The sequence below is a fragment of the Zootoca vivipara genome, chromosome 6 (assembly GCF_963506605.1).
Source record: "Zootoca vivipara chromosome 6, rZooViv1.1, whole genome shotgun sequence".
In the NCBI taxonomy this organism is placed as follows: domain Eukaryota; kingdom Metazoa; phylum Chordata; class Lepidosauria; order Squamata; family Lacertidae; genus Zootoca; species Zootoca vivipara.
This window is the reverse complement of record NC_083281.1, coordinates 11,198,788-11,222,313: the sequence shown is the minus strand read 5'-3', so window position 1 is coordinate 11,222,313 and position 23,526 is coordinate 11,198,788. Positions and strand designations below refer to the sequence as shown.

Below are 23,526 nucleotides of genomic sequence, written 5' to 3'. Positions count from 1 at the left end.
GTGGCCAAAGTATTGGAGCCTCAGCTTCACGATCTGTCCTTCCAGGGAGCACTCAGGGCTGATTTCCTTAAGAATTGATAGGTTTGATCTTCTAGCAGTCCATGGGACTCTCAAGAGTCTCCTCCAGCACCATAATTCAAAAGCATCAATTCTTCGGCGATCAGCCTTCTTTATGGTCCAGCTCTCACTTCCATACATCACTACTGGGAAAACCATAGCTTTAACTATACGGACCTTCGTCGGCAAGGTGATGTCTCTGCTTTTTGGGCGTTCAACAGGGCGGGTGCCACTACCGAGAAGGCCCTCTGCCTGGTTCCCTGTAACTTGGCTTCTCGCAGCGAGGGAAGTGCCTGAAGGCCTGCGGGACTGGACCTCAGTGTCTGGGCAGAACGATGGGGGTGGAGACACTCCTTCAGGTATATAGGACCGAGGCCGCTTAGGGCTTTAAAGGTCAGCAGCAACACTTTGAATTGTGCTCGGAAACATACTGGGAGCCAATTTAGGTCTTTCAAGATGGTGTTACGTGGTCTTGGCGGCCACTCCCAGTCACCAGTTTAGTGATTGAATTAAAAATGGATCAATATTTTTATTTAAATCTATCAAATCCACCACTAACAATATTATCTGCTGCCTATTTCATTATTATAAAACCAGTTTAATCATTCTCAAAACCCGCTGATATTACTTGATGAATTCTATATGCAAAAGTCGATGTTAAAATCTTCATATCGGGATTTGTTAGGGATATAGCTCAAACGTTCGCACAAAATGTGTGGTCTTCATCTGGTTTGGGTATAATTGTAATATAAGCTTGATAGAATCATAGAGTTGGAAGAGACCACAAGGGCCATCCAGTCCAACCCCCTGCCAAGCAGGAAACACCATCAAAGCATTCTTGACATATGGCTGTCAAGCCTCCGCTTAAAGACCACCAAAGAAGGAGACTCCACCACACTTCTTGGCAGCAAATTCCACTGTCGAACAGCTCTTACTGTGAGGAAGTTCTTCCTAATGTTTAGGTGGAAGCTTCTTTCTTGTAGTTTGAATCCATTGCTCCGTGTCCGCTTCTCTGGAGCAGCAGAAAACAACCTTTCACCCTCCTCTATGTAGAGATACTTGATAAAATACATTTATCAAGTATCTCTACATATAATGGGAAAGCATTGGTTCTAATAAGTCAACATATGTCTTGTACCATTTAATGGAAAATCCATGTGATCCTGATGTATTTCCAATTTAAATACATCCAATTAAAAATGGTTTGCTTAATTTATGATTGCACTATTGGTGCAAAAAATATATGCCTTTGTAAATAATCCAAATAAGGAAATGTTGTTTTACAAATAACCGAACACCATGTCTGCATAAGTGATGCCGTTTCGATAAATATATAACTTCGAAAAAACATTCAATGTTAGTGTCTTTGCTGTCATTGTAAACTTCAACATTCCCCTTTCGTATAGAAATTTTACGTTTATTTGACTTTGCCAATATTTAACATTCTCATTAATGATACTCCCAATATATCACTTCAACAAAAAAAAACAGTTTCACTGCCGACTCCACTTACTTCCACCAAGAGTGGAGCGGGGACCTCAGCTGAAGAAACTGCCGCATCACTAAGAAGTAGCAGAACACCTAATGATAGCACAGAGGAAACATCAAGCCCACCTCCAGGAACTTCAGTTACAGAAATGGGAAAGACGACAGCTGAAACCACGGTTTCTCAGTCTTCTCCAGGTACATCCACCAAGAGCGAAGAGCAGACCTCAGCTGAAGAAATTGCCACATCACCAACAAGCAGCGGAGCCCCTACAGAGAGGATAGAGGAAACATCAAGCCCACCTCCAGCAACTTCAGTTACCGAAATGGGAAAGATGACAGGTGAAACAACGGTTTCTCAGCCTTCTCCAAGTACATCCACCAAGAGCGTAGAGCAGACCTCAGCTATGGAAACTTTCCCATCACCAAGAAGTAGCAGAACCCCTACAGAGAGCATAGAGGAATTGTCAAGCCCACCTCCAGCAACTTCAATTACCGAAACGGGAAAGACGACAACTGAAACAACAGTTTCTCAGCCATCTCTAGGTACATCCACCAAGAGCGTAGAGGAGACCTCAGGTATAGAAACTTCCCAATCACCAAGAAGTAGCAGAACCCCTACAGAGAAGATAGAGGAAACGTCAAGCCCACCTACAGCAACTTCAGTTACCGAAACGGGAAAGACGAGAGCTGAAACAACCGTTTCTCAGACTTCTCCAGGTACATCCACCAAGAACGTAGAGGAGACCTCAGCTACAGTAACTGCTGCATCGCCAACAAGCAACGGAGCCCCTACGGAGAGCATAGAGGAAATGTCAAGCACACCTCCAGCAACTTCTGTTACCGAAACAGGAAAGACGAGAGCTGAAACAACGGTTTCTCTGCCTTCTCCAAGTACATCCACCAAGAGCGTACAGCAGACCTTAGCTATAGAAACTTTCCCATCACCAAGAAGTAGCAGAACCCCTACTGATAGCACAGAGGAAACGTCAAGCCCACCTCCAGCAACTTCAATTACCGAAACGGGAAAGACGAGAGCTGAAACAACGGTTTCTCTGCCTTCTCCAAGTACATACACCAGGAGCGTAGAGCAGACCTCAGCTGAACAAACTGATGCATTACAAACAAGCAGCGGAGCCCCTACAGAGAGCATAGAGGAAACGTCAAGCCCACCTCCAGCAACTTCAGTTATCAAAATCGGAAAGACGAGAGCTGAAAAAACGGTTTCTCAGCCTTCTCCAGGTACATCCACCAAGAGCGTAGAGCAGACCTCAGATATAGAAACTTCCCAATCACCAACAAGCAGCGGAACCCCTACGGAGAGTATAGAGGAAACGTCAAGTTCACCTTCAGCAACTTCAGTTACCGAAACGGGAAAGATGACAGCTGAAACAACGTTTTCTCAGACTTCTCCAGGTACATCCACCAAGAGCGTAGAGGAGACCTCAGATATAGAAACTTCCCAATCACCAACAAGCAGCGGAGCCCCTACAGAGAGCATAGAGGAAACATCAAGTCCACCTGCAGGAACTTCAGTTACCGAAACGGGAAAGACGAGAGCTGAAACAATGGTTTCTCAGACTTCTCCAGGTACATCCACCAAGAGCGTAAAGGAAACCTCAGCTATAGAAACTTCCCCATCACCAATAAGTAGCAAAACCCCTACTGATAGCACAGAGGAAACGTCAAGCCCACCTCCAGCAACTTCAGTTCCTGAAAGGCAAAATTCGACAGCTGAAACATCAGTTTCTCAGGCTTCTCCAAGTACATCCCCCAAGAGCGTAGAGGAAACCTCAGCTATAGAAATTTCCCCATCACCAATAAGTAGCAAAACCCCTACTGATAGCACAGAGGAAACGTCAAGCCCACCTCCAGCAACTTCAGTTACCGAAACGGGAAAGACGAGAGCTGAAACAACCCTTTCTCAGCCTTCTCCAAGTACATCCACCAAGAGCGTAGAGCAGACCTCAGCTATAGAAACTTTCCAATCACCAAGAAGTAGCAGAACCCCTACTGATAGCACGGAGGAAACGTCAAGCCCACCTCCAGGAACTTCAGGTACCAAAATGGGAAAGACGAGAGCTGAAACAACGGTTTCTCAGCCTTCTCCAGGTACATCCACCAAGAGCGTAGAGCAGACCTCAGCTGAAGAAACTGACGCATCACAAACAAGCAGCAGAGCCCCTACTGATAGCACAGAGGAAACGTCAAGCCCACCTCCAGCAACTTCAGTTACCGAAACAGGAAAGACGAGAGCTGAAACAACGGTTTCTCTGCCTTCTCCAAGTACATCCACCAGGAGCGTAGAGCAGACCTCAGCTGAAGAAACTGCCACATCACCAACAAGCAGCGGAGCCCCTACAGAGAGCATAGAGGAAACATCAAGTCCACCTGCAGGAACTTCAGTTACCGAAACGGGAAAGACGAGAGCTGAAACAACGGTTTCTCTGCCTTCTCCAGGTACATCCACCAAGAGCGTAGAGCAGACCTCAGCTGAAGAAACTGACGCATCACAAACAAGCAGCAGAGCCCCTACTGATAGCACAGAGGAAACGTCAAGCCCACCTCCAGCAACTTCAGTTCCTGAAATGCAAAATACGACAGCTGAAACAATGGTTTCTCAGGCGTCTCCAAGTACATCCACCAAGGGCGGAGAGGAGACCTCAGGTATAGAAACTTTCCCATCAACAAGAAGTAGCAAAACCCCTATTGATAGCACAGAGGAAACGTCAAGCCCACCTCCAGCAACTTCAGTTACCGAAACGGGAAAGACGAGAGCTGAAACAATGGTTTCTCCGCCTTCTCCAAGTACATCCACCAGGAGCGTAGAGCAGACCTCATCTGAAGAAACTGCCACATCACCAACAAGCAGCGGAGCCCCTACAGAGAGCATAGAGGAAACGTCAAACCCACCTCCTGGAACTTCAGTTACCGAAACGGGAAAGACGAGAGCTGAAACAACGGTTTCTCAGACTTCTCCAGGTACATCCACCAAGAGCGTAGAGGAGACCTCATATATAGAAACTTTCCAATCACCAACAAGCAGCGGAGCCCCTACGGAGAGCATAGAGGAAACGTCAAGTTCACCTTCAGCAACTTCAGTTACCGAAACGGGAAAGATGAGAGCTGAAACAGCGGTTTCTCCGCCTTCTCCAAGTACATCCACCAGGAGCGTAGAGCAGACCTCATCTGAAGAAACTGCCACATCACCAAAAAGCAGCGGAGCCCCTACAGAGAGCATAGAGGAAACGTCAAGCCCACCTCCAGCAACTTCAGTTACCGAAACGGGAAAGACGAGAGCTGAAACAACGTTTTCTCAGCCTTCTCCAAGTACATCCACCAAGAGCGTAGAGCAGACCTCATCTGAAGAAACTGCCGCATCACCAACAAGGAGCGGAGCCCCTACTGAGAGCATAGAGGAAACGTCAAGCCCACCTCCAGCAACTTCAGTTACTGAAACGGGAAAGACGAGAGCTGAGACAACGGTTTCTCAGCCTTCTCCAAGTACATCCACCAGGAGCGTAGAGCTGACCTCAGCTGAAGAAACTGACGCATCACAAACAAGCAGCGGAGCCCCTACAGAGAGCATAGAGGAAACGTCAAGCCCACCTCCAAGAACTTCAGTTACCGAAACGGGAAAGACGAGAGCTGAAACAACGGTTTCTCAGACTTCTCCAGGTACATCCACCAAGAGCGTAGAGGAGACCTCATATATAGAAACTTCCCAATCACCAACAAGCAGCGGAGCCCCTACGGAGAGCATAGAGGAAACGTCAAGTTCACCTTCAGCAACTTCAGTTACCGAAACGGGAAAGATGACAGCTGAAACGTTTTCTCAGCCTTCTCTAGGTACATCGACCAAGAGCGTAGAGGAAACCTCAGCTATAGAAATTTCCCCTTCACCAATAAGTAGCAAAACCCCTACTGATAGTACAGAGGAAATGTCAAGCCCACCTCCAGGAACTTCAGTTACCGAAACGGGAAAGACGAAAGCTGAAACAACGCTTTCTCAGCCTTCTCCAAGTACATCCACCAAGAGCGTAGAGGAGACCTCAGCTATAGACACTTTCCAATCACCAAGAAGTAGCAGAACCCCTACTGATAGCAGAGAGGAAACATCAAGCCCACCTCCAGCAACTTCAGTGATCGAAACGGGAAAGACGAGAGCTGAAACAACGTTTTCTCAGCCTTCTCCAAGTACATCCACGAAGGGCATAGAGGAGACCTCAGCTATAGAAACTGCCGCATCACCAACAAGGAGCGGAGCCCCTACTGAGAGCATAGAGGAAACGTCAAGCCCACCTCCAGCAACTTCAGTTACTGAAACGGGAAAGACGAGAGCTGAGACAACGGTTTCTCAGCCTTCTCCAAGTACGTCCACCAGGAGCGTAGAGCAGACCTCAGCTGAAGAAACTGACACATCACAAACAAGCAGCGGAGCCCTTACAGAGAGCATAGAGGAAACGTCAAGCCCACCTCCAGCAACTTCAGTTACCGAAACGGGAAAGACGAGAGCTGAAACAACGCTTTCTCAGCCTTCTCCAAGTACATCCACCAAGAGCGTAGAGGAGACCTCAGCTATAGACACTTTCCAATCACCAAGAAGTAGCAGAACCCCTACTGATAGCACAGAGGAAACGTCAAGCACACCTCCAGCAACTTCAGTTACCGAAACGGGAAAGACGAGAGCTGAAACAACCCTTTCTCAGGCTTCTCCAAGTACATCCACCAAGAGCGTAGAGCAGACCTCAGCTATAGAAACTTTCCAATCACCAAGAAGTAGCAGAACCCCTACTGATAGCAGAGAGGAAACATCAAGCCCACCTCCAGCAACTTCAGTGATCGAAACGGGAAAGACGAGAGCTGAAACAACGGTTTCTCCGCCTTCTCCAAGTACATCCACCAGGAGCGTAGAGCAGACCTCAGCTGAACAAACTGATGCATTACAAACAAGCAGCAGAGCCCCTACAGAGAGCATAGAGGAAACGTCAAGCCCACCTCCAAGAACTTCAGTTACCGAAACGGGAAAGACGAGAGCTGAAACAACGGTTTCTCAGACTTCTCCAGGTACATCCACCAAGAGCGTAGAGGAGACCTCATATATAGAAACTTCCCAATCACCAACAAGCAGCGGAGCCCCTACGGAGAGCATAGAGGAAACCTCAAGTTCACCTTCAGCAACTTCAGTTACCGAAACGGGAAAGATGACAGCTGAAACGTTTTCTCAGCCTTCTCTAGGTACATCGACCAAGAGCGTAGAGGAAACCTCAGCTATAGAAATTTCCCCTTCACCAATAAGTAGCAAAACCCCTACTGATAGTACAGAGGAAATGTCAAGCCCACATCCAGGAACTTCAGTTACCGAAACGGGAAAGACGAGAGCTGAAACAACCCTTTCTCAGCCTTCTCCAAGTACATCCACCAAGAGCGTAGAGCAGACCTCAGCTATAGAAACTTTCCAATCACCAAGAAGTAGCAGAACCCCTACTGATAGCAGAGAGGAAACATCAAGCCCACCTCCAGCAACTTCAGTGATCGAAACGGGAAAGACGAGAGCTGAAACAACGTTTTCTCAGCCTTCTCCAAGTACATCCACGAAGGGCATAGAGGAGACCTCAGCTATAGAAACTTCCCAATCACCAACAAGCAGCGGAGCCCCTACTGAGAGCATAGAGGAAACGTCAAGCCCACCTCCAGCAACTTCAGTTACTGAAACGGGAAAGACGAGAGCTGAAACAACGTTTTCTCAGCCTTCTCCAAGTACATCCACGAAGGGCATAGAGGAGACCTCAGCTATAGAAACTGCCGCATCACCAACAAGGAGCGGAGCCCCTACTGAGAGCATAGAGGAAACGTCAAGCCCACCTCCAGCAACTTCAGTTACTGAAACGGGAAAGACGAGAGCTGAGACAACGGTTTCTCAGCCTTCTCCAAGTACATCCACCAGGAGCGTAGAGCAGACCTCAGCTGAAGAAACTGACACATCACAAACAAGCAGCGGAGCCCTTACAGAGAGCATAGAGGAAACGTCAAGCCCACCTCCAGCAACTTCAGTTACCGAAACGGGAAAGACGAGAGCTGAAACAACGCTTTCTCAGCCTTCTCCAAGTACATCCACCAAGAGCGTAGAGGAGACCTCAGCTATAGACACTTTCCAATCACCAAGAAGTAGCAGAACCCCTACTGATAGCACAGAGGAAACGTCAAGCACACCTCCAGCAACTTCAGTTACCGAAACGGGAAAGACGAGAGCTGAAACAACCCTTTCTCAGGCTTCTCCAAGTACATCCACCAAGAGCGTAGAGCAGACCTCAGCTATAGAAACTTTCCAATCACCAAGAAGTAGCAGAACCCCTACTGATAGCAGAAAGGAAACATCAAGCCCACCTCCAGCAACTTCAGTGATCGAAACGGGAAAGACGAGAGCTGAAACAACGGTTTCTCCGCCTTCTCCAAGTACATCCACCAGGAGCGTAGAGCAGACCTCAGCTGAACAAACTGATGCATTACAAACAAGCAGCAGAGCCCCTACAGAGAGCATAGAGGAAACGTCAAGCCCACCTCCAAGAACTTCAGTTACCGAAACGGGAAAGACGAGAGCTGAAACAACGGTTTCTCAGACTTCTCCAGGTACATCCACCAAGAGCGTAGAGGAGACCTCATATATAGAAACTTCCCAATCACCAACAAGCAGCGGAGCCCCTACGGAGAGCATAGAGGAAACCTCAAGTTCACCTTCAGCAACTTCAGTTACCGAAACGGGAAAGATGACAGCTGAAACGTTTTCTCAGCCTTCTCTAGGTACATCGACCAAGAGCGTAGAGGAAACCTCAGCTATAGAAATTTCCCCTTCACCAATAAGTAGCAAAACCCCTACTGATAGTACAGAGGAAATGTCAAGCCCACATCCAGGAACTTCAGTTACCGAAACGGGAAAGACGAGAGCTGAAACAACGCTTTCTCAGCCTTCTCCAAGTACATCCATCAAGAGCGTAGAGGAGACCTCAGCTATAGACACTTTCCAATCACCAAGAAGTAGCAGAACCCCCACTGATAGCACAGAGGAAACGTCAAGCCCACCTCCAGCAACTTCAGTTACCGAAACGGGAAAGACGAGAGCTGAAACAACCCTTTCTCAGCCTTCTCCAAGTACATCCACCAAGAGCGTAGAGCAGACCTCAGCTATAGAAACTTTCCAATCACCAAGAAGTAGCAGAACCCCTACTGATAGCAGAGAGGAAACATCAAGCCCACCTCCAGCAACTTCAGTGATCGAAACGGGAAAGACGAGAGCTGAAACAACGTTTTCTCAGCCTTCTCCAAGTACATCCACGAAGGGCATAGAGGAGACCTCAGCTATAGAAACTTCCCAATCACCAACAAGCAGCGGAGCCCCTACTGAGAGCATAGAGGAAACGTCAAGCCCACCTCCAGCAACTTCAGTTACTGAAACGGGAAAGACGAGAGCTGAAACAACGTTTTCTCAGCCTTCTCCAAGTACATCCACGAAGGGCATAGAGGAGACCTCAGCTATAGAAACTGCCGCATCACCAACAAGGAGCGGAGCCCCTACTGAGAGCATAGAGGAAACGTCAAGCCCACCTCCAGCAACTTCAGTTACTGAAACGGGAAAGACGAGAGCTGAGACAACGGTTTCTCAGCCTTCTCCAAGTACATCCACCAGGAGCGTAGAGCAGACCTCAGCTGAAGAAACTGACACATCACAAACAAGCAGCGGAGCCCTTACAGAGAGCATAGAGGAAACGTCAAGCCCACCTCCAGCAACTTCAGTTACCGAAACGGGAAAGACGAGAGCTGAAACAACGTTTTCTCAGCCTTCTCCAAGTACATCCACGAAGGGCATAGAGGAGACCTCAGCTATAGAAACTGCCGCATCACCAACAAGGAGCGGAGCCCCTACTGAGAGCATAGAGGAAACGTCAAGCCCACCTCCAGCAACTTCAGTTACTGAAACGGGAAAGACGAGAGCTGAGACAACGGTTTCTCAGCCTTCTCCAAGTACATCCACCAGGAGCGTAGAGCAGACCTCAGCTGAAGAAACTGACACATCACAAAAAAGCAGCGGAGCCCTTACAGAGAGCATAGAGGAAACGTCAAGCCCACCTCCAGCAACTTCAGTTACCGAAACGGGAAAGACGAGAGCTGAAACAACGCTTTCTCAGCCTTCTCCAAGTACATCCACCAAGAGCGTAGAGGAGACCTCAGCTATAGACACTTTCCAATCACCAAGAAGTAGCAGAACCCCTACTGATAGCACAGAGGAAACGTCAAGCCCACCTCCAGCAACTTCAGTTACCGAAACGGGAAAGACGAGAGCTGAAACAACCCTTTCTCAGGCTTCTCCAAGTACATCCACCAAGAGCGTAGAGCAGACCTCAGCTGAACAAACTGATGCATTACAAACAAGCAGCAGAGCCCCTACAGAGAGCATAGAGGAAACGTCAAGCCCACCTCCAAGAACGTCAGTTACCGAAACGGGAAAGACGAGAGCTGAAACAACGGTTTCTCAGACTTCTCCAGGTACATCCACCAAGAGCGTAGAGGAGACCTCATATATAGAAACTTCCCAATCACCAACAAGCAGCGGAGCCCCTACGGAGAGCATAGAGGAAACCTCAAGTTCACCTTCAGCAACTTCAGTTACCGAAACGGGAAAAATGACAGCTGAAACGTTTTCTCAGCCTTCTCTAGGTACATCGACCAAGAGCGTAGAGGAAACCTCAGCTATAGAAATTTCCCCTTCACCAATAAGTAGCAAAACCCCTACTGATAGCACAGAGGAAACGTCAAGCCCACCTCCAGCAACTTCAGTTACCGAAACGGGAAAGACGAGAGCTGAAACAACCCTTTCTCAGCCTTCTCCAAGTACATCCACCAAGAGCGTAGAGCAGACCTCAGCTATAGAAACTTTCCAATCACCAAGAAGTAGCAGAACCCCTACTGATAGCAGAGAGGAAACATCAAGCCCACCTCCAGCAACTTCAGTGATCGAAACGGGAAAGACGAGAGCTGAAACAACGTTTTCTCAGCCTTCTCCAAGTACATCCACGAAGGGCATAGAGGAGACCTCAGCTATAGAAACTTCCCAATCACCAACAAGCAGCGGAGCCCCTACAGAGAGCATAGAAGAAACGTCAAGCCCACCTCCAAGAACTTCAGTTACCGAAACGGGAAAGACGAGAGCTGAAACAACGGTTTCTCAGACTTCTCCAGGTACATCCACCAAGAGCGTAGAGGAGACCTCATATATAGAAACTTCCCAATCACCAACAAGCAGCGGAGCCCCTACGGAGAGCATAGAGGAAACGTCAAGTTCACCTTCAGCAACTTCAGTTACCGAAACGGGAAAGATGACAGCTGAAACGTTTTCTCAGCCTTCTCTAGGTACATCGACCAAGAGCGTAGAGGAAACCTCAGCTATAGAAATTTCCCCTTCACCAATAAGTAGCAAAACCCCTACTGATAGTACAGAGGAAATGTCAAGCCCACCTCCAGGAACTTCAGTTACCGAAACGGGAAAGACGAGAGCTGAAACAACTCTTTCTCAGCCTTCTCCAAGTACATCCACCAAGAGCGTAGAGCAGACCTCAGCTATAGAAACATTCCAATCACCAAGAAGTAGCAGAACCCCTACTGATAGCAGAGAGGAAACATCAAGCCCACCTCCAGCAACTTCAGTGATCGAAACGGGAAAGACGAGAGCTGAAACAACGGTTTCTCCGCCTTCTCCAAGTACATCCACCAGGAGCGTAGAGCAGACCTCAGCTGAACAAACTGATGCATTACAAACAAGCAGCGGAGCCCCTACAGAGAGCATAGAGGAAACGTCAAGCCCACCTCCAGCAACTTCAGTTATCAAAATGGGAAAGACGAGAGCTGAAACAACGGTTTCTCCGCCTTCTCCAACTACATCCACCAAGAGCGTAGAGCAGACCTCACCTGAAGAAACTGACGCATCACAAACAAGCAGCAGAGCCCCAACTGATAGCACAGAGGAAACGTCAAGCCCACCTCCAGCAACTTCAGTTCCTGAAATGCAAAATACGCCAGCTGAAACAACAGTTTCTCAGGCTTCTCCAAGTACATCCACCAAGAGCGTAGAGGAGACCTCAGGTATAGAAACTTTCCCATCACCAAGAAGTAGCAGAACCCCTACTGATAGCACAGAGGAAACGTCAAATCCACCTCCAGCAACTTCAGTTACCGAAACAGAAATGACGAGAGCTGAAGCAACGGTTTCTCAGCCTTCTCCAGGTACATCCACCAAGAGCGTAGAGGAGACCTCAGGTATAGAAACTTTCCAATCACCAAGAAGTAGCAGAACCCCTACTGATAGCACAGAGGAAACGTCAAGCCCACCTCCAGCAACTTCAATTACCGAAACGGGAAAGACGAGAGCTGAAACAACGGTTTCTCTGCCTTCTCCAAGTACATCCACCAGGAGCGTAGAGCAGACCTCAGCTGAAGAAACTGCCACATCACCAACAAGCAGCGGAGCCCCTACAGAGAGCATAGAGGAAACATCAAGTCCACCTCCTGGAACTTCAGTTACCGAAACGGGAAAGACGAGAGCTGAAACAACGGTTTCTCAGGCTTCTCCAAGTACATCCACCAAGAGCGTAGAGCAGACCTCATCTGAAGAAACTGCCGCATCACCAACAAGCATCGGAGCCCCTACAGAGAGCATAGAGGAAACATCAAGTCCACCTCCAGCAACTTCAGTTACCGAAACGGGAAATACGAGAGCTGAAACAACGATTTCTCAGCCTTCTCCAAGTACATCCACCAAGAGCGTAGAGCAGACCTCAGCTATAAAAACTGCCGCATCACCAACAAGGAGCAGAGCCCCTACTGAGAGCATAGAGGAAACGTCAAGCCCACCTCCAGCAACTTCAGTTACTGAAACGGGAAAGACGAGAGCTGAAACAACGCTTTCTCAGCCTTCTCCAAGTACATCCATCAAGAGCGTAGAGGAGACCTCAGCTATAGACACTTTCCAATCACCAAGAAGTAGCAGAACCCCTACTGATAGCACAGAGGAAACGTCAAGCCCACCTCCAGCAACTTCAGTTACCGAAACGGGAAAGACGAGAGCTGAAACAACCCTTTCTCAGCCTTCTCCAAGTACATCCACCAAGAGCGTAGAGCAGACCTCAGCTATAGAAACTTTCCAATCACCAAGAAGTAGCAGAACCCCTACTGATAGCAGAGAGGAAACATCAAGCCCACCTCCAGCAACTTCAGTGATCGAAACGGGAAAGACGAGAGCTGAAACAACGTTTTCTCAGCCTTCTCCAAGTACATCCACGAAGGGCATAGAGGAGACCTCAGCTATAGAAACTTCCCAATCACCAACAAGCAGCGGAGCCCCTACTGAGAGCATAGAGGAAACGTCAAGCCCACCTCCAGCAACTTCAGTTACTGAAACGGGAAAGACGAGAGCTGAAACAACGTTTTCTCAGCCTTCTCCAAGTACATCCACGAAGGGCATAGAGGAGACCTCAGCTATAGAAACTGCCGCATCACCAACAAGGAGCGGAGCCCCTACTGAGAGCATAGAGGAAACGTCAAGCCCACCTCCAGCAACTTCAGTTACTGAAACGGGAAAGACGAGAGCTGAGACAACGGTTTCTCAGCCTTCTCCAAGTACATCCACCAGGAGCGTAGAGCAGACCTCAGCTGAAGAAACTGACACATCACAAACAAGCAGCGGAGCCCTTACAGAGAGCATAGAGGAAACGTCAAGCCCACCTCCAGCAACTTCAGTTACCGAAACGGGAAAGACGAGAGCTGAAACAATGCTTTCTCAGCCTTCTCCAAGTACATCCACCAAGAGCGTAGAGGAGACCTCAGCTATAGACACTTTACAATCACCAAGAAGTAGCAGAACCCCTACTGATAGCACAGAGGAAACGTCAAGCCCACCTCCAGCAACTTCAGTTACCGAAACGGGAAAGACGAGAGCTGAAACAACCCTTTCTCAGGCTTCTCCAAGTACATCCACCAAGAGCGTAGAGCAGACCTCAGCTATAGAAACTTTCCAATCACCAAGAAGTAGCAGAACCCCTACTGATAGCAGAGAGGAAACATCAAGCCCACCTCCAGCAACTTCAGTGATCGAAACGGGAAAGACGAGAGCTGAAACAACGGTTTCTCCGCCTTCTCCAAGTACATCCACCAGGAGCGTAGAGCAGACCTCAGCTGAACAAACTGATGCATTACAAACAAGCAGCAGAGCCCCTACAGAGAGCATAGAGGAAACGTCAAGCCCACCTCCAAGAACTTCAGTTACCGAAACGGGAAAGACGAGAGCTGAAACAACGGTTTCTCAGACTTCTCCAGGTACATCCACCAAGAGCGTAGAGGAGACCTCATATATAGAAACTTCCCAATCACCAACAAGCAGCGGAGCCCCTACGGAGAGCATAGAGGAAACCTCAAGTTCACCTTCAGCAACTTCAGTTACCGAAATGGGAAAGATGACAGCTGAAACGTTTTCTCAGCCTTCTCTAGGTACATCGACCAAGAGCGTAGAGGAAACCTCAGCTATAGAAATTTCCCCTTCACCAATAAGTAGCAAAACCCCTACTGATAGTACAGAGGAAATGTCAAGCCCACCTCCAGGAACTTCAGTTACCGAAACGGGAAAGACGAGAGCTGAAACAACCCTTTCTCAGCCTTCTCCAAGTACATCCACCAAGAGCGTAGAGCAGACCTCAGCTATAGAAACTTTCCAATCACCAAGAAGTAGCAGAACCCCTACTGATAGCAGAGAGGAAACATCAAGCCCACCTCCAGCAACTTCAGTGATCGAAACGGGAAAGACGAGAGCTGAAACAACGTTTTCTCAGCCTTCTCCAAGTACATCCACGAAGGGCATAGAGGAGACCTCAGCTATAGAAACTTCCCAATCACCAACAAGCAGCGGAGCCCCTACAGAGAGCATAGAAGAAACGTCAAGCCCACCTCCAAGAACTTCAGTTACCGAAACGGGAAAGACGAGAGCTGAAACAACGGTTTCTCAGACTTCTCCAGGTACATCCACCAAGAGCGTAGAGGAGACCTCATATATAGAAACTTCCCAATCACCAACAAGCAGCGGAGCCCCTACGGAGAGCATAGAGGAAACGTCAAGTTCACCTTCAGCAACTTCAGTTACCGAAACGGGAAAGATGACAGCTGAAACGTTTTCTCAGCCTTCTCTAGGTACATCGACCAAGAGCGTAGAGGAAACCTCAGCTATAGAAATTTCCCCTTCACCAATAAGTAGCAAAACCCCTACTGATAGTACAGAGGAAATGTCAAGCCCACCTCCAGGAACTTCAGTTACCGAAACGGGAAAGACGAGAGCTGAAACAACTCTTTCTCAGCCTTCTCCAAGTACATCCACCAAGAGCGTAGAGCAGACCTCAGCTATAGAAACATTCCAATCACCAAGAAGTAGCAGAACCCCTACTGATAGCAGAGAGGAAACATCAAGCCCACCTCCAGCAACTTCAGTGATCGAAACGGGAAAGACGAGAGCTGAAACAACGGTTTCTCCGCCTTCTCCAAGTACATCCACCAGGAGCGTAGAGCAGACCTCAGCTGAACAAACTGATGCATTACAAACAAGCAGCGGAGCCCCTACAGAGAGCATAGAGGAAACGTCAAGCCCACCTCCAGCAACTTCAGTTATCAAAATGGGAAAGACGAGAGCTGAAACAACGGTTTCTCCGCCTTCTCCAACTACATCCACCAAGAGCGTAGAGCAGACCTCACCTGAAGAAACTGACGCATCACAAACAAGCAGCAGAGCCCCAACTGATAGCACAGAGGAAACGTCAAGCCCACCTCCAGCAACTTCAGTTCCTGAAATGCAAAATACGCCAGCTGAAACAACAGTTTCTCAGGCTTCTCCAAGTACATCCACCAAGAGCGTAGAGGAGACCTCAGGTATAGAAACTTTCCCATCACCAAGAAGTAGCAGAACCCCTACTGATAGCACAGAGGAAACGTCAAATCCACCTCCAGCAACTTCAGTTACCGAAACAGAAATGACGAGAGCTGAAGCAACGGTTTCTCAGCCTTCTCCAGGTACATCCACCAAGAGCGTAGAGGAGACCTCAGGTATAGAAACTTTCCAATCACCAAGAAGTAGCAGAACCCCTACTGATAGCACAGAGGAAACGTCAAGTCCACCTCCTGGAACTTCAGTTACCGAAACGGGAAAGACGAGAGCTGAAACAACGGTTTCTCAGACTTCTCCAGGTACATCCACCAAGAGCGTAGAGCAGACCTCATCTGAAGAAACTGCCGCATCACCAACAAGCATCGGAGCCCCTACAGAGAGCATAGAGGAAACATCAAGTCCACCTCCAGCAACTTCAGTTACCGAAACGGGAAATACGAGAGCTGAAACAACGATTTCTCAGCCTTCTCCAAGTACATCCACCAAGAGCGTAGAGCAGACCTCAGCTATAAAAACTGCCGCATCACCAACAAGGAGCGGAGCCCCTACTGAGAGCATAGAGGAAACGTCAAGCCCACCTCCAGCAACTTCAGTTACTGAAACGGGAAAGACGAGAGCTGAAACAACGGTTTCTCAGCCTTCTCCAGGTACATCCACCAAGGACATAGAGGAGACCTCAGTTGAAGAATCTTTCCAATCACCAAGAAGTAGCAGAACCCCTACTGATAGCACAGAGGAAACGTCAAGTCCACCTTCAGGAACGTCAGTTACCGAAATGGGAAAGACGAGAGCTGAAACAACCGTTTCTCAGCCTTCTCCAAGTACATCCACCAAGCGCGTAGAGCAGACCTCAGCTGAAGAAACTGATGCATCACAAACAAGCAGCGGAGCCCCTACTGAGAGCATAGAGGAAACGTCAAGCCCACCTCCGGCAATTTCAATTACCGAAACGGGAAAGATGACAGCTGAAACAACGTTTTCTCAGCCTTCTCCAGGTACATCCACCAAGAGCGTAGAGCAGACCTCATCTGAAGAAACTGCTGCACCACCAACAAGCAGCGGAGCCCCTACTGAGAGCATAGAGGAAACGTCAAGCCCACCTCCGGCAATTTCAATTACCGAAACGGGAAAGATGACAGCTGAAACAACGTTTTCTCAGCCTTCTCCAGGTACATCCACCAGGAGCGTAGAGCAGACCTCATCTGAAGAAACTGCCGCATCACCAACAAGCAGCGGACCCCCTACTGAGAGCATAGAGGAAACGTCAAGCCCACCTCCAGCAACTTCAGTTACCGAAACAAGAAAGACGAGAGCTGAAACAACGGTTTCTCCGCCTTCTCCAAGTACATCCACCAGGAGCGTAGAGCAGACCTCAGCTGAACAAACTGATGCATTACAAACAAGCAGCGGAGCCCCTACAGAGAGCATAGAGGAAACGTCAAGCCCACCTCCAAGAACTTCAGTTACCGAAACGGGAAAGACGAGAGCTGAAACAACGGTTTCTCAGACTTCTCCAAGTACATCCACCAAGAGCGTAGAGCAGACCTCAGCTATAGAAACTTTCCAATCACCAAGAAGTAGCAGAACCCCTACTGATAGCAGAGAGGAAACATCAAGCCCACCTTCAGCAACTTCAGTTACCGAAACGGGAAAGATGACAGCTGAAACGTTTTCTCAGCCTTCTCTAGGTACATCGACCAAGAGCGTAGAGGAAACCTCAGCTATAGAAATTTCCCCTTCACCAATAAGTAGCAAAACCCCTACTGATAGTACAGAGGAAATGTCAAGCCCACCTCCAGGAACTTCAGTTACCGAAACGGGAAAGACGAGAGCTGAAACAACGGTTTCTCAGCCTTCTCCAAGTACATCCACCAAGAGCGTAGAGCAGACCTCAGCTATAGAAACTTTCCAATCACCAAGAAGTAGCAGAACCCCTACTGATAGCAGAGAGGAAACATCAAGCCCACCTCCAGCAACTTCAGTGATCGAAACGGGAAAGACGAGAGCTGAAACAACGGTTCCTCCGCCTTCTCCAAGTACATCCACCAGGAGCGTAGAGGAGACCTCAGCTGAACAAACTGATGCATTACAAACAAGCAGCGGAGCCCCTACAGAGAGCATAGAGGAAACGTCAAGCCCACCTCCAGCAACTTCAGTTATCAAAATGGGAAAGACGAGAGCTGAAACAATGGTTTCTCCGCCTTCTCCAACTACATCCACCAAGAGCGTAGAGCAGACCTCAGCTGAAGAAACTGACGCATCACAAACAAGCAGCAGAGCCCCTACTGATAGCACAGAGGAAACGTCAAGCCCACCTCCAGCAACTTCAGTTCCTGAAATGCAAAATACGACAGCTGAAACAACAGTTTCTCAGGCTTCTCCAAGTACATCCACCAAGAGCGTAGAGAAGACCTCAGGTATAGAAACCTTCCCATCACCAAGAAGTAGCAGAACCCCTACTGATAGCACAGAGGAAACGTCAAATCCACCTCCAGCAACTTCAGTTACCGAAACAGAAAAGACGAGAGCTGAAACAACGGTTTCTCCGCCTTCTCCAAGTACATACACCAGGAGCGTACAGCAGACCTCAGCTGAAGAAACTGCCACATCACCAACAAGCAGCGGAGCCCCTACAGAGAGCATAGAGGAAACATCAAGTCCACCTCCTGGAACTTCAGTTACCGAAACGGGAAAGACGAGAGCTGAAACAACGGTTTCTCAGACTTCTCCAGGTACATCCACCAAGAGCGTAGAGCAGACCTCATCTGAAGAAACTGCCGCATCACCAACAAGCAGCGGAGCCCCTACAGAGAGCATAGAGGAAACGTCAAGCCCACCTCCAGCAACTTCAGTTACCGAAACGGGAAAGACGAGAGCTAAAACAACGTTTTCTCAGCCTTCTCCAAGTACATCCACCAAGAGCGTAGAGCAGACCTCAGCTATAGAAACTGCCGCATCACCAACAAGGAGCGGAGCCCCTACTGAGAGCATAGAGGAAACGTCAAGCCCATCTCCAGCAACTGCAGTTACCGAAGCGGGAAAGATGAGAGCTGAAACAGCGGTTTCTCCGCCTTCTCCAAGTACATCCACCAGGAGCGTAGAGCAGACCTCAGCTGAAGAAAATGATGCATCACAAACAAGCAGCGGAGCCCCTACAGAGAGCATAGAGGAAACGTCAAGCCCACCTCCAGCAACTTCAGTTACTGAAACGGGAAAGACGAGAGCTGAAACAACGGTTTCTCAGCCTTCTCCAGGTACATCCACCAAGGGCATAGAGGAGACCTCAGTTGAAGAATCTTTCCAATCACCAAGAAGTAGCAGAACCCCTACTGATAGCACAGAGGAAACGTCAAGTCCACCTTCAGGAACTTCAGTTACCGAAACGGGAAAGACGAGAGCTGAAACAACCGTTTCTCAGCCTTCTCCAAGTACATCCACCAGGAGCGTAGAGCAGACCTCAGCTGAAGAAACTGATGCATCACAAACAAGCAGCGGAGCCCCTACTGAGAGCATAGAGGAAACGTCAAGCCCACCTCCAGGAACTTCAGTTACCGAAACGGGAAAGACGAGAGCTGAAACAACGGTTACTCAGCCTTCTCCAAGTACATCCACCAAGGGCATAGAGAAGACCTCAGGTATAGAAACTTCCCAATCACCAACAAGCAGCGGAGCCCCTACTGATAGTACAGAGGAAACGTCAAGCCCACCTCCAGCAACTTCATTTCCTGAAATGCAAAATACGACAGTTGAAACAACGGTTTCTCAGCCTTCTCCAAGTACATCCACCAAGGGCGGAGAGGAGACCTCAGGTATAGAAACTTTCCCATCACCAAGAAGTAGCAAAACCCCTATTGATAGCACAGAAGAAACGTCAAGCCCACCTCCAGCAACTTCAGTTACCGAAACGGGAAAGACGAGAGCTGAAACAACGGTTTCTCAGCCTTCTCCAAGTACATACACCAGGAGCGTAGAGCAGACCTCATCTGAAGAAACTCCCACATCACCAACAAGCAGCGGAGCCCCTACAGAGAGCATAGAGGAAACGTCAAGCCCACCTCCAGGAACTTCAGTTACCGAAACGGGAAAGACGAGAGCTGAAACAACGGTTACTCAGCCTTCTCCAAGTACATCCACCAAGGGCATAGAGAAGACCTCAGGTATAGAAACTTCCCAATCACCAACAAGCAGCGGAGCCCCTACTGATAGTACAGAGGAAACGTCAAGCCCACCTCCAGCAACTTCATTTCCTGAAATGCAAAATACGACAGTTGAAACAACGGTTTCTCAGCCTTCTCCAAGTACATCCACCAAGGGCGGAGAGGAGACCTCAGGTATAGAAACTTTCCCATCACCAAGAAGTAGCAAAACCCCTATTGATAGCACAGAAGAAACGTCAAGCCCACCTCCAGCAACTTCAGTTACCGAAACGGGAAAGACGAGAGCTGAAACAACGGTTTCTCAGCCTTCTCCAAGTACATACACCAGGAGCGTAGAGCAGACCTCATCTGAAGAAACTCCCACATCACCAACAAGCAGCGGAGCCCCTACAGAGAGCATAGAGGAAACGTCAAGCCCACCTCCAGCAACTTCAATTACCAAAACGGGAAAGATGACAGCTGAAACAACGGTTTCTCAGCCTTCTCCAGGTACATCCACCAAGAGCGTAGAGCAGACCTCAGCTATAGAAATTTTCCCATCACCAAAAAGCAGCGGAGCCCCTACTGAGAGGATAGAGGAAACGTCAAGCTCACCTCCAGCAACTTCAGTTACCGAAATGGGAAAAACGAGAGCTGAAACAACGGTTTCTCAGCCTTCTCCAGGTACATCCAACAATGGTGTAGAGGAGACCTCAGCTATAGAAACTCCCACATCACCAAGAAGTAGCAGAACCCCTACTGAGAGCATAGAGGAAACGTCAAGCCCACCTCCAGGAACTTCAGTGACCAAAACGGGAAAGACGAGAGCTGAAACAACGGTTTCTCAGCCTTCTCCAGGTACATCCACCAAGAGCGTAGAGCAGACCTCAGCTATAGAAATTTTCCCATCACCAAAAAGCAGCGGAGCCCCTACTGAGAGGATAGAGGAAACGTCAAGCTCACCTCCAGCAACTTCAGTTACCGAAATGGGAAAAAAGAGAGCTGAAACAACGGTTTCTCCGCCTTCTCAAACTACATCCACCAATGGTGTAGAGGAGACCTCAGCTATAAAAACTTTTCCATCACCAAGAAGTAGCAGAACCCCTACTGAGAGCATAGAGGAAACGTCAAGCCCACCTCCAGGAACTTCAGTGACCGAAACGGGAAAGACGAGAGCTGAAACAACGGTTTCGCAGCCTTCTCCAGGTACATCCACCAAGAGCGTAGAGGAAACCTCTGCTATAGAAACTTCCCCATCACCAATAAGTAGCAGAACCCCTACTGATAGAACAGAGGAAACGTCAAGCCCACCTCCAGCAACTTCAATTACCGACACGGGAACGAGAGCTGAAACAACGGTTTCTCAGCCTTCTCCAGGTATATCCACCAAGAGCGTAGAGCAGACCTCAGCTATAGAAATATTCCCATCACCAAAAAGCAGCGGAGCCCCTACTGAGAGGATAGAGGAAACGTCAAGCTCACCTATAGCAACTTCAGTTACCGAAACGGGAAAGACGAGAGCTGAAACAACGGTTTCTCAGCCTTCTCCAAGTACATCCACCAGGAGCGTAGAGCAGACCTCATCTGAAGAAACTCCCACATCACCAAGAAGCAGCGGAGCCCCTACAGAGAGCATAGAGGAAACGTCAAGCCCACCTCCAGCAACTTCAGTTACCGAAACAGGAAAGACGAGAGTTGAAACAACGGTTTCTCAGCCTTCTCCAGGTACATCCACCAAGAGCGTAGGGGAGACCTCAGCTATAGACACTTTCCAATCACCAAGAAGTAGCAGAACCCCTACTGATAGCACAGAGGAAACGTCAAGTCCACCTTCAGGAACTTCAGTTACCGAAATGGGAAAGACGAGAGCTGAAACAACCGTTTCTCAGCCTTCTCCAAGTACATCCACCAAGCGCGTAGAGCAGACCTCAGCTGAAGAAACTGATGCATCACAAACAAGCAGCGGAGCCCCTACTGAGAGCATAGAGGAAACGTCAAGCCCACCTCCAGGAACTTCAGTTACCGAAACGAGAAAGACGAGAGCTGAAACAACGGTTTCTCCGCCTTCTCCAACTACATCCACCAAGAGCGTAGAGCAGACCTCACCTGAAGAAACTGACGCATCACAAACAAGCAGCAGAGCCCCTACTGATAGCACAGAGGAAACGTCAAGCCCACCTCCAGCAACTTCAGTTCCTGAAATGCAAAATACGACAGCTGAAACAACAGTTTCTCAGGCTTCTCCAAGTACATCCACCAAGAGCGTAGAGGAGACCTCAGGTATAGAAACTTTCCCATCACCAAGAAGTAGCAGAACCCCTACTGATAGCACAGAGGAAACGTCAAATCCACCTCCAGCAACTTCAGTTACCGAAACAGAAAAGACGAGAGCTGAAGCAACGGTTTCTCAGCCTTCTCCAGGTACACCCACCAAGAGCGTAGAGGAGACCTCAGGTATAGAAACTTTCCAATCACCAAGAAGTAGCAGAACCCCTACTGATAGCACAGAGGAAACGTCAAGCCCACCTCCAGCAACTTCAATTACCGAAACGGGAAAGACGAGAGCTGAAACAACGGTTTCTCTGCCTTCTCCAAGTACATCCACCAGGAGTGTAGAGCAGACCTCAGCTGAAGAAACTGCCACATCACCAACAAGCAGCGGAGCCCCTACAGAGAGCATAGAGGAAATATCAAGTCCACCTCCTGGAACTTCAGTTACCGAAACGGGAAAGACGAGAGCTGAAACAACGATTTCTCAGCCTTCTCCAAGTACATCCACCAAGAGCGTAGAGCAGACCTCAGCTATAGAAACTGCCACATCACCAACAAGGAGCGGAGCCCCTACTGAGAGCATAGAGGAAACGTCAAGCCCATCTCCAGCAACTGCAGTTACCGAAGCGGGAAAGATGAGAGCTGAAACAGCGGTTTCTCCGCCTTCTCCGAGTACATCCACCAGGAGCGTAGAGCAGACCTCAGCTGAAGAAACTGATGCATCACAAACAAGCAGCGGAGCCCCTACAGAGAGCATAGAGGAAACGTCAAGCCCACCTCCAGCAACTTCAGTTACTGAAACGGGAAAGACGAGAGCTGAAACAACGGTTTCTCAGCCTTCTCCAGGTACATCCACCAAGGGCATAGAGGAGACCTCAGTTGAAGAATCTTTCCAATCACCAAGAAGTAGCAGAACCCCTACTGATAGCACAGAGGAAACGTCAAGTCCACCTTCAGGAACTTCAGTTACCGAAACGGGAAAGACGAGAGCTGAAACAACCGTTTCTCAGCCTTCTCCAAGTACATCCACCAAGAGCGTAGAGCAGACCTCAGCTGAAGAAACTGATGCATTACAAACAAGCAGCGGAGCCCCTACAGAGAGCATAGAGGAAACGTCAAGCCCACCTCCAGCAACTTCAGTTATCAAAATGGGAAAGACGAGAGCTGAAACAACGGTTTCTCCGCCTTCTGCAACTACATCCACCAAGAGCGTAGAGGAGACCTCAGCTATAGACACTTTCCAATCACCAAGAAGTAGCAGAACCCCTACTGATAGCAGAGAGGAAACATCAAGCCCACCTCCAGCAACTTCAGTGATCGAAACGGGAAAGACGAGAGCTGAAACAACGGTTTCTCCGCCTTCTCCAAGTACATCCACCAGGAGCGTAGAGCAGACCTCAGCTGAACAAACTGATGCATTACAAACAAGCAGCGGAGCCCCTACAGAGAGCATAGAGGAAACGTCAAGCCCACCTCCAAGAACTTCAGTTACCGAAACGGGAAAGACGAGAGCTGAAACAACGGTTTCTCAGACTTCTCCAGGTACATCCACCAAGAGCGTAGAGGAGACCTCAAATATAGAAACTTCCCAATCACCAACAAGCA

At 48.8% G+C, this 23,526-nt stretch overlaps 1 protein-coding gene across 4 annotated transcripts in view; it reads left to right on the top strand.

Moving 5' to 3' along the window:
- Positions 1–23,526, top strand: part of MUC16 (mucin 16, cell surface associated) — a 159,290-nt gene that overhangs the window by 9,494 nt on the left and 126,270 nt on the right. For 3 of the 4 annotated variants that reach the window (XM_060275413.1, XM_060275411.1, XM_060275412.1), the window contains exon 2: positions 1,549–23,526. This exon is cut by the window's right edge and continues 27,609 nt beyond it. In XM_060275413.1, the coding sequence (XP_060131396.1) occupies positions 1,549–23,526 (21,978 nt within the window). The remainder of the gene's footprint in view (positions 1–1,548) is intronic. The other variant, XM_060275410.1, reaches the window with a different exon arrangement.